At 41.1% G+C, this 11,651-nt stretch overlaps 1 protein-coding gene across 1 annotated transcript; it reads right to left on the bottom strand.

The window, feature by feature from the left end:
• Positions 1-244: 244 nt before the first annotated feature.
• CXCL9 (C-X-C motif chemokine ligand 9) lies at positions 245-6,979 on the bottom strand. The gene is made up of 4 exons (XM_044224021.1): positions 6,868-6,979; positions 4,946-5,072; positions 3,296-3,380; positions 245-2,299 (listed from the first exon to the last, which is right to left on the bottom strand). Exons 1-4 carry the CDS (start codon positions 6,929-6,931, stop codon positions 2,195-2,197), a joined length of 381 nt encoding a protein of 126 aa, XP_044079956.1. The 5' UTR covers positions 6,932-6,979; the 3' UTR covers positions 245-2,194.
• Between the last annotated feature and the right edge of the window lie 4,672 nt (positions 6,980-11,651).

The following is an 11,651-nucleotide window of genomic DNA, read 5'->3' as shown; positions in this document are numbered from 1 at the left end:
AGAGAGTATACGTGTATATATAAGTAATGAATGATTATCATGTTATACATGTCATAGGTACTTAGTCAAAGATGTGGTCTCTGGTTATTTGTTATGCACGATCCATTTTTTTTAAAGATTTTATTTATTTGAGAGAATGTGAGAGAGAGAAAGAGAGAGAGAGAGAGAGCATGAGATGGGGGAGGGTCAGAGGGAGAAGCAGACTCCCAGCTGAGCAGAGAGCCCGAGTGGGGCTCGTTCCTGGGACTCCAGGATCATGACCTGAGCGGAAGGCAGTCACTTACCCCACCAAGCCACCCATGCACCCTGCACTACCCACTTTACCTGTGAGACAGTTTGTAACTGGGTCCAAACTCTCAAACTATGGAATGTTCAGAGTTTTCAGGGGTTACATATTGAAGAAGCTGAAGAGTTTCACGATTAGATATGATGCTGTTTGGATGGGATCACCTCTAGGCAGCACTAGAAATCTCCTGCGATGTTAGAGGTGACAAAGTCTGGCAGAGTAGGGGTAAGTTTAAATTCTGGCCAGAGATGTTCTCTCCTACACAATTCACTGAACCTGCTCTTGAAGAGGGTTTCTAAGCCCTGTTGAAGCTAAATGGGCACCAGCCATGCCTCCGCGAACAGCATTTCCTGCTCCCTCCAGCTCTTTGTGTCTTAATACTCACCCTTCCTCTGAGACCTGGTATGGTAATTGATAATCACAAAACTCTACAAACTTTGAAATACTCTACAAACTCTCAAACGGACAATGACATTTATAGCTACGTAAAATGAGTTTTCAAAAGGCACTTGGTGGCTTTCTTGTCAGACATAGAAAACAGGCATGTCAGGAATGGTACTGGAGGAATTTTTGTACTGGGTGGGGAAAGGTTGCACAAAGCTCCTTCCTACTATAAATTCTATGATTCTAAGTATCCTGTACTATTTCATAAAAACAGTTCAGAATATCCCGTGATTAAACATTTTCTTCCTATTTGCTGGAGAGGCCAAGTTCACATCCTGTCCTAAGGCAAGACTGTTGCATCACCCCCATTCCTGCAGTGACAATGGTCTGAAAATAAGGAATAAAAGAGGTTACCAAGGGTTAGACAACGCGGAGTAGCCAATATGGCTAGTTCCTGCTCTGAGATGGTCTGGTTGCCCTCCTACCTGTCAAAACTGCAACTGACAAGTTAGTCAAAACCTAGTTCACAGTCTACTAGGCATGGTGACAGATTCAAGGAAGTAAACAGTGGTTGGTTGCCCTCAAGGAGCTGGCAATCTGGTTGGAGAAATAGAATCAACATGCAAAAATTAATTAGAGAACCGTCAAGTGCTCGACTGTATGGTACTGAGCACAAGTGAAAGAAGAGTTTTAAGAGAATTTGAATGTCCAGAAGGTTTTGCTTAAGAGGCAGGATTAAACCGAGCCAAAGACTGGTCCAAGTAGGATCAGTAGGGAGAAGGCGGCGTTCTTGTGGAGTGTTGGGGAAAGAGTGATGAGGAGTAGACCCGTGTCGCTGAGACAGTGAGAACAGGCTTGATGGAAGCAATGATAAACAGTAAGACATACAGTGTGAGCTCGGGCAGCTAGGATGGAGTCCCATGTCCTCAGAAGCTGGACATAAGCTTCTGAAAGCCAAGTGCTAGTGTTCTTCAGTGGTGGTCCCCAGAAACAACCACCATGGGTCTCTCAGAAACACGGTGAGACCTATAGGTGGGTTCAAGTACAGATGCTAAATGGCCTGGCAGCTTGGTGAGGTCCAGCTCGGTTCCAAATTCCTTGGCTTCCTAACATGTGGACAGGCTGGAGCTTACCGGCATGTGCTTCAGAATATCCTCTAGAGGCTGGAATCTGTGGCCTGGGAAATACAGGGCTGCTCTTCCAGGCAGCTGTTGTGTGTGGGATGGGACCGTGTACAGGATGTGATTGTGCGTGCAATTGTCCAGATGTGGGTGTTAAGACTGTGATCTTCAGCATGATGAAGTTGGTGGTAGAAGAACAAAGTCCAACTATAGCCTGTAACAACGCTCTACATTTGGATTTTAAAAGCAACTTTCTAGCTTTAATTACAATTTCACAACAATGCTTAAACTTCTCTAGAAAAAAAAAAGCTTATGTATTAAGTTGCCATCCCCTTTTAGAATTATTTCAGTATAACAAAAAAGAACATTTTTCACACAAAACACTTGCTGGTAAAGTGGTTGTTTATGTGGTCTTCTTTTGACGAAGATGTTGAGATTTTTTAACTTTCAAAGCTTTCTTGCTTTTTTGATATCTTTTCCCTTTTTTTTGCTTTTTCTTTTGGTTGACCTGTGAGGAGAAAGAAAATGAGAGTAATATTCCTTTATCTTACCAGTTTTCCTTCCTTATATTATATTTGGACTCTCCAGACTGTTTTGTTTTAATCTTCAAAAATGGTTTAAATTTGCTTCACTCTCAAAAGGGCTTCGATTCTCTCTACGTCACTGACTTCGAGGAGGCCGTAGCCTCCTAACTGGTCTTCTTTCTTCTCTTCTCCAGGCTTATTACTGCCCTTACTCCAACTCTGCTTGTCCAACCCACAACCTTCTGAGGCTAGCACTATTATCATCCACTTTTTATAGAGGAGGAGACGGAGGCTTGGAGAAGGTGGCTTGCCCGAAGTTGAGAGCTAGTATTCGGCAGAACCACTACACCATCAGACTCCAGAAGCAAACTCCTGGCTTTGTCCTGGTCTACTTTTCTACCTCAGTTTCTTCTCTCCCTTCACACAAACTCCAGCCACACTACCTGAGGCTCCCTGAACGCAGCAAGTTCTCCTGAGTCCATGCTTTTTCATGCTGTCTTTATTCTCTTGGGGAACATATGAAAGGAAGACATATGAACAGTCTTCCTTAACACTCTCTCCCTGCCCCTCCTTCTGGCAAGGAAAAAGATAACTCCTTCTATAATCCTCAAGATTCTGGTACATATCTTTATTTTTCTCACATTGTACTATAATTAAGTGTTAGCACGTCTGCTACAGCAGGAAGGGACCTACAGCTTTTTCCGCCTTCAGTGTCTACCTTTCAATCCAACACATATTTATTATATTGAATAAGAAAGGTAAGCTCCCTCTCCTCATGGAAAACACTTCTAGTGGGGAATATAGACAAGTGATGTTATATGCAGAAATACAATTACACATTACAATGATGACATTATTCTAGGAACAAAGTAGGAACACAGTAATTAAAAAAAAATATCCTTAAAGAAATTACATAGATTCTTTGTTTCCCAAAGTCAATTTCTAAAAGAAAGAAAATTTTGTTCCTCCTGGTCACTGACCTGTTTTTCCCACTCTTTAATCAATTCTTGCACAACTGCCAAATCTGGGTTTAGACACGTTTGATATCCATTCTTCATTGTTGCACTGCCAAGGAAACAGCAATGAGTTTTTTTTTTCTACTTTCAGTAATTTAAATGCCTCATCTTACTTCCAGAATTCAATTCCCTGGTTAGAATGTATTTATGTCATCACTATAAGCATCTGAGACTTTCAGTTTTTCTTCCCACCTTTTTGTTTTCTTAATGACTGGGGGGATTTCTAGGAGAAACACAACCTTAAATTATTTAAACTAAAAAAATTATCATATGAGCATTTCCAGTGTCATTAAATATTCTTTGAAAATACACATTTAATGGCTACATAATATTCCATTGGAAGGCTACATAAGATTTTATCTAATTAGTCCCTGACTGTTATATTTCTAAGACACCAATGTTTTCATTATTATAAAAATAATTGTTAAAATAATATTTATATTATAAAAAATAAAAAATCCAATAGGTACATGCAATGAGAGAAGCTTATATCTAAAGATAATATTAGTTGTGCTGTGGTGAAAATAGCCATTTTTGTTTAAATGAAGAAGCAAAATAGAAAAGTTGTCGATATAGCTATTTTTTTCCAGAAACAATGAAAATCAGCATGAAGTTTGCTATATTTTCTAATGAAATTCCCTAAAACATAAAATTTTTAAAGACATGACTAACAGACTGGCTGACTATTTTAAATCACTTATGGCAGACTGTCCAGGAATAATTTAAAAATTTTTTCTTTACTTTTTCTGTATAATCTGAGAGTAAGAACAGTCATTCTATAGATCAGCCTTAATTTAGGTTTCAAAAGATTGAAACTAGCAATTCTAATCTTTAAAAAGATTATTATTTTTAAGTTTTTATTTAAATTCCAGTTAACATCCAGTATAATATTAGTTTCAGGTATATAATAGAGAGATTCCACACTTCTGTATAACACCCTGTGAAAGTTATTATTAATAGGAAAGAACTAAAGATATGATACTGACATAGTAAGTTTGATTTCAATAGCGAAGAATTGTAAATAATCTACATTTAGGCATTGCTCATATAGATTATGGTACATCCATATGATGGAATGTAATTTGGCCGTTAGGAATGACATTATTAGAAAAAATGATATTACAGAAGATTTACTGACATGAGGAAATGTTCATGATATAGTGTTAACGAGAAAGCAGACTATAGAAGTATGTAACATATAATTTTGTTTTTATGTTTACATACAATATATATGTGCATGTGTATATATATATGCTGTATCTATATACGTACACAAATGTAAATGAGGGAAATTTGGAAGACTATATGCCAAAGGGTGATTAGTACTTGTCACTGTAGAAGTGACACTGTAGAAGTATAAATGATTTCTATTTTCTTCTTTTGAGTTATTTGCGTTAAATATTTTCTACATGCTTGGTGATATGTTCTCCTTGGTTTAAATGTCTACCAGAAATTCCTTGTTGTTTAAAAGAAAAAAAGTAGACCACACTTATGGAGGGACAGCCATCTGAATTTTAAGAGTCTGTACGGGGAAGGGTCCTAAGGGTAATTCTGACACTAAATTTAATGTTCCTGCCAATTTGGTGCATGTGTGTTGGATGAGGTTTTACTCACATGATTTCAGTTTTCTCACAATAAGAGCTTGGGGCAAATTGTTTAAGGTCCTTTAAGAATTTTGACTGGATTGTTCCTTGCGTGGTGGTGATGCAGGAACAGCGTCTATTCCTCATTGTTGGGGTTCCTAAGGGAAAGAAAAAGGGTAGACAAAAAGGGAGAGAAAAAGAAAAAAAAAACACTGCTTAAAGGGAATGTCCCAATTTAGATGATCGATCAAAATGATACATTTGACTAGATCACGGTTGTTACTGTCACATACTGAGTATGTTTGTTGGGGACTGTGATAAATAAAGTTACCACCAGTGGACCTGTGAGCTGGACCTGGGCCCTTGAAGCCTTCTCTTCCTCTCCCCTGTACTTACAGTGTGGGTTCCACTTGCCTTTCTGGCTCCCAGAGGCTGCTCCAAGGACATAGCCTTTAAGTGGTTGACATGAGATTGAAAATACCCACACTGAACACATGACTAAGCCCAGTTAGGGTGGCTTTTTAAGTTTTTAAGATCTGGTAGGCAGCTATGGGGATCCATTTGTTTTGCTGCTGCTCAAGACGAGTCCATATGTAAGTTTCCTTTGCTATTATTATTATTATTATTATTATTCCATTGCTATTATTAAAACTGCCACCTACCAACCTGGAATGGCCTGTCTCTTCTTGGTCACTCCCCGCCCTCCGAGTAAAAGGGCTGGCTTTAGACAAGAGTTGTGAACCTACACTGTTAATCATTACCACAAAATTTTGAAAGAGGTATTATCTCCATTTCATAGATAAAGCAGCTAAGGTTCAAAGAAGTTACAGAAAGAACAAAGTCATTCAGCATTTAGGGGGCAGGTGCGAGGTTTTACCTCAGATTTTCTTGAGTCCAAACATACTGCTCTTAACTACCGTATCTTACAATCTTAGGAAAGGAGATTTTCACAATATTTAATAAATGCCTATCATTGGTCAGACACACAGATACCTGATTCACATGTGCAATGTGGGCCACAATTCCTTATGCAACTCCAGAAGCCATTTATTATCTGACCTTAGTGGAATGGAGTTGGTGTTGGTTTGGGCAGAAAGATCTACTTATAATAATCAATTACAGCCACCAACCTCACCCTCCCCACTGCCTTGCTTTTTGACAGTACTTTAAAAGCTTTCCAAAACTCTTTGAAATACATTATCTTCATTCCTTAATCCTTTAATTCATTCAACATATATTTACTCAGGGCTTACTATATGCCACACATTGTGTGGTTGGTAGAAAAAGCATAACTATAAAGTCTCAATTTTATAGGTGAGAAAACTGAAATCTAGAAAAGTTCATTAATTTGCCCAAAGGTGGGCGCCTGGGTGGCTCAGTTGGTTGGACGACTGCCTTCGGCTCAGGTCATGATCCTGGAGTCCCGGGATCGAGTCCCACATCGGACTCCCAGCTCCATGGGAAGTCTGCTTCTCCCTCTGACCTTCTCCTCGCTCATGCTCTCTCTCACTGTCTCTCTCTCAAATAAATAAAATAAAATCTTAAAAAAAAAAATTTGCCCAAAGGTGGTTAGTAAACAGATTTGGGACCTCTCTGATTATTAGACCCTTAATTGGTTAACCACAGACTTACTTACCAAGAAACAATATCAGAGTTACAAAAATAATTTAAGAGACAAATTCTTTGATCTCATTACCACCCAGTTCAACAAACATTTATTGGACACTTACTATATGACAGGAATTCACATACCTGGGCTGAGATGATTTATGTTTGACTTAGCAGGTCTAATATATGAACTCTGGATAATGAACAACATCACTGAGAAGCTTTTATGAACAACTCATATCACCTACTGATGCATGCCATCAACTTTATTGGGCAAATCATGAGACTTTTATAGCAATTCACATTTCTGACTTTACTAACCTAATATAACTCCGAATCCCTTACCTTGACCTCCAATCAGCGTCAGGAAGATGACACTCAACAAAAGAGGAATACTACCTTTCTTCATAGTGGTAGTATGGAGTTCTACTGAATTACTCCTGTATTGGATTTCACGCCTGAGAATTTCTTTAGAGAATATGCTCTTGGGAATCATATTTATTTGGGAAATCCATTTCCCAAACTAAACTCTGATTGGCTGTTCTTAGCTGACTTTGCTAAACTGACCACAAGCCTAGTGGTGCTGGGAGAAACCCTGTTCTCAGATCCAAGGGAATTTCTGCATGTTTTATTTCTATTTCACATAAATGGGTAGTTTACAGAAAGGATGTGAAACCAGCATCATTGGCACCCTTTAGCACACTCACACCCACTCACCTGGGTGAAGAGTACATTATATAATGAATATAATACTATACAACAAGGGTTAGAGATGTTGTTTTCTGATGGAAAATACTAAGGTCCAGATAAATAATTCACTTTTTCCAATTTTCTTACTATTTTCAAAATATCCTTCTGTATAATATATAGCTACAATTTTTCCTCTATTGTCTACCCGATCATCTTAAATAATCAGCATCTTTTTTAAAAAAGATTTTATTTATTTATTAGACAGAGATCACAGGTAGGCAGAGAGGCAGGCAGAGAGAGAGAAGGAAGCAGGCTCCTTGCTGAGCAGAGAACCCAATGCGGGGCTAGATCCCAGGACCCTAAGCTGAAGACAGAGGCTTTAACCCACTGAGCCACCCAGGTGCCCCAATAATCAGCATCTTAATTTCCTCAGGGACCAGGTCATTTCCTACTGTAAGCACATTTTAAAAAAGATTTTATTTATTTGACAGAAATCACAAGTAGACAGAGAGAGGGAGAAGCAGGCTCCCCAGCAAGCAGAGAGTCCGATACGGGGCTTGATCCCAGGACCCTGGGATCATGACCTGAGCTGAAGGCAGAGGCTTAACCCTCTGAGCCACCCAGGAGCCCCTACTGGAAGCACATTAAAAAATATATATTTATTTACTTGAGAGAGAGAGTGAGTGCATGCGCACGCATGACTGGGGGCAGAGGGAGAGGGAGAAGCAAACTCCCCACTAAGCAGGGGGCCCAACATTGGGCTTGATCCCAGGGAGCCTGGGATTATGACCGGAGCCAAAGGTAGATGCTCAACTGACTGAGCCACCCAGGAGCCCCCTTTTGTTTTTTATATCACTGCTGCTATAGCTTATTGCTATTTTTTAAGTGGTTTGACTAGTTACTGGGATCAGTTGAAAAAAGACAAATGGGACTACATCAAACTTAGAAATTTTTACGCACCTGAGAGAACAATAGATGGTAAAAAAGGAACTTACAGAATGGAAGAAAATAATTTCAAATTGCCTATCTGGTAAGGAGTTAATATCCAAAACATATAAGGAACTGGCACGACAACAACAAAAAACTCCAAATAACTGGATTAAAAAGTGGGCAAAGACTTGAACAGACATTGCTCTAAATGAAATTTACAGATGACCCACAAACACTTGAAAAGATGCTCAACATCATTAGTCATTAGAGAAAAGCAAATCAAAAGCATAGCAGATATCACCTCATACCCATCAGGATGCCACTATCAAAAAACAAAACAAAACAAAACCAGAAAACCACAAGTGTTGTAAAGGATGTAGAGAAGTTGGAACTCTTGGACACTGTTGGTAGGAATGTAAAATGGTGCAGCCGTTATGGAAAACAATACAGAGGTTCCTTAAAAAATTAAAAATAGAATTACCATTTGATCCAGCAATCCCACTACTGGGAATGTCTAAAGGAATCCATAACAGGGTCTTAAAGAGATGTTTGCACACACGTTTACTTGGCCTTATTCAGAATAGTTAAGAGGCCCAGCAACCCAAATGTCCTTGACATTTGAATGGATAAATAAAATGTGGTATTTACATACAGTAGATTATCTTCTCTTTTTTTAAAAACATTTTTTAAAGATTTTATTTATTTATTTGAGAGAGTGTGAGAGACCATGAGCACAGAGGAAGAGGGAGAAGCAGACTCCCTGCTGAGCAGAGACCCTGATGTGGGGCTCAATCCTAGGACCCTGAGATCATGACTTGAGCCAAAGGCAGCCGCTTAACTGACTGAACCACCCAGGTGTCCCAGATTATATTATCTTAAAAAAGGAATCCTTGTCAAAAAAATGGATGAACCTTGAAGATATGCTAAGTGAAATAAGCCGGTCACAGAAGGACAAATACGAAATATCTGAAGTCAAATCTTAGAAACTGAAAGTGAGAAGGTGGTTGCAAAGGCCTATGGGAAAGAGTGAGCTGAAATTAATCTTAGTGGGTATAGAGTTTCAGTGTTACAAGATTTAAAAGTTCTGGAGATCTGTTGTACAACAGTGTGAATATACTAAACACTACCGAACTGTGTACTTTGAAATGGTTAAGATGGTAAATTTGAAGTTACGTGTTTTTTTGAACCATAATAATAAAATAAAAAGGGGGTAAGGGACCTGTTACAGGTAATGGACACCCAAATTAAAGGTGACTAAACCAGAAGTGTATTTCTCCCTGACAAAGGCAGGTGGACTAACACCCACCTCTGGGTTAGTGTCTCCTGTAGGCTGGTGAAGGGGTCTTTCCACCATGTCTAATTTCCAAGGACAGGATGGTGGGAAGGCAGAAAAAGGGCATGTTCCTCATTTTTAGACCTATCCTGGAAGTCACACTCATCACTTTCCAGCACCTTCTATGGGCCAGAACTTATTCACATGACTGCATGCAAAGTCAGGAAATGTGTTTATTCTGGTTGAACAACTAAGACTTGGAGGTTCCAGTACTTGTGAAACATTTTTTAAAAAGTTTTCTGTTAAATTCCTATTAACATAGGGTGTGATATTAATTTCCAGTGTATAGTGTATAGTCAACTATTCCATGCGTCACCTGCCGCTCATCCTAAATGCACTCCTTAACCCCCATCCCCTCTCCACCCCATCCCTCACCCATCCTCCTCTGGCAACCATTAGTTTATTCTCTCTAGTTGGGTCTGTTTCTCTGTTTGCCTCTCTTTTTTCTCCCTTTGCTCATTTGTTTTGTTGTTTAAATTCCACAAAGGAGTGAAATCATATGGTATTTATCTCTCTCTGACTTATTTAGGTTGGCATTATATTCTCTAGTTCCATCCATGTTGTGGCAAATGGCAAGATTTCATTCTTATTTATGGCTGAATTATATTCCATAGTATGCATATAACTCACTTTCTTTATCTAATTATCGATTAACGGACACTTGAGCTCAGGACAACATTTCTTAACCTTTTTTTTTGGTTACTGAGTCTCCTGAGACTAAACTGAATTAAATTAACTTAAATCTAAATTGAATTTCTCCCCAAAGAGAATGATTAAATTTTAAGAAATAAGATTTTGTAGGGCTCAACTTCAGTGGGCCACCAATTAGTGCATTATCTAAGATTTTTAGTCTCCTCAAGGACCAGTTTTTGTGTCCTGAGGGCAATCTCCTTCCTCACCCCACTGAGAATGCAAGCTATAGGATAATGGGGAACATATGTTAGCATTTCCTGTAACATGGTGCACATGTTTGGACCCGCGCAGAACACTCTTTAAAGAAAACTGCTGACCTTGGATGCAGCTTGTTCGCTTGGTTATGCGTGATTTTGGTAATGGCTGCGGCCACGCACAGAGCTGGGTTTAGGTCCCAGCTTTGCTACTTAATGACTCCCCAAAACAGTTCTACAAGCCTCAGTTCCCTCTGCTGATAAAACTATGACTGACCCTGCAGGTTTTTTAAATTAAAGGCAAAAGTTCATTGTCAACTGCAAAGCACCACAAAGCTAGAGATCATTCTTTCCAGCAGAGAAGGAGATGGAAATTCTTAGGATAAATACTAAGGTCCTGCACGGCCTGCCCTTGCCCACCTTTCCAGACTCTTCCTGCATCACTGCGGCCCAACACCCTTTCTTCCCTCTCTTCCTCAAAGGGACACAGGCCTCCCTCTGATGGCGCTGACTTTGCTCAGGCGGCTTCCCCGCCGGGAGCGCTGGGCCTGCTCCGCCTTCTTACCCTACTCGTAATCCTACCCAGCGTGGATACCCAGGTTGGCACTTGCCCTGGGAAGACGTTCCTGACCCCCAAACCTGGTCAGGATCCCACACCCGCTCTCACAGCACCGCGTGCTGACACCGGAGGCAGCGTTGCCTTTGCGGGCGATCCTACGCTCCAGGGTCCCTGCACCACAGGAGAACGGGGACCCCCTTCGAGGATCCACGCAAGCGCACAGGACCGCGAGAGAGCCGGAGTGAACAAAGGCTCCAGGCCTGCCTCGACACTGCGCCTGCGCGTGCATAGCACTCCCAAGTTCCGCCAGAGGCGGGGAGGGGACCAGCTGACTTCCCTGGGGGCCGAGATGTGCGCACTGCGCATGCCCAGCCAGCCGGCTTCCAGAACTTTCAGTGGGGACGCTACAGGCACCGCTCACGCCGCTGCTGGGTTCTCGTGCTGCCCGCGCTGATCCGGCCGGAGGAGCGCCCTGAGAGAAAGGTAGTGGCCGCGCTCCTCGGGATGTCTGCTCTCTGTCCGCGTCGGGTCCACCGTCTCCCGCTCCGGAGGCTGTTTCTTTGGGCGGGAGGGGGACGACGCCGGGCGCGGGGCCCGGTTTGCAGTTTCCACACGAGGCTTGGGTGGACGCCAGGAGGGCCTGGATATCGGGTGAGGGGCTGCCTGGCGAGGCTTCGTAGGGTCCTTCGACCACAGTGTGTAGTGACCGGAGAAGGCCTTTCGGACAAGA

This window comes from Neovison vison, chromosome 11 (genome assembly GCF_020171115.1).
Source record: "Neovison vison isolate M4711 chromosome 11, ASM_NN_V1, whole genome shotgun sequence".
NCBI lineage: Eukaryota > Metazoa > Chordata > Mammalia > Carnivora > Mustelidae > Neogale > Neogale vison.
The sequence above is the reverse complement of the archived record's forward strand: the minus strand, read 5'-3'. Positions and strand labels throughout refer to the sequence as shown.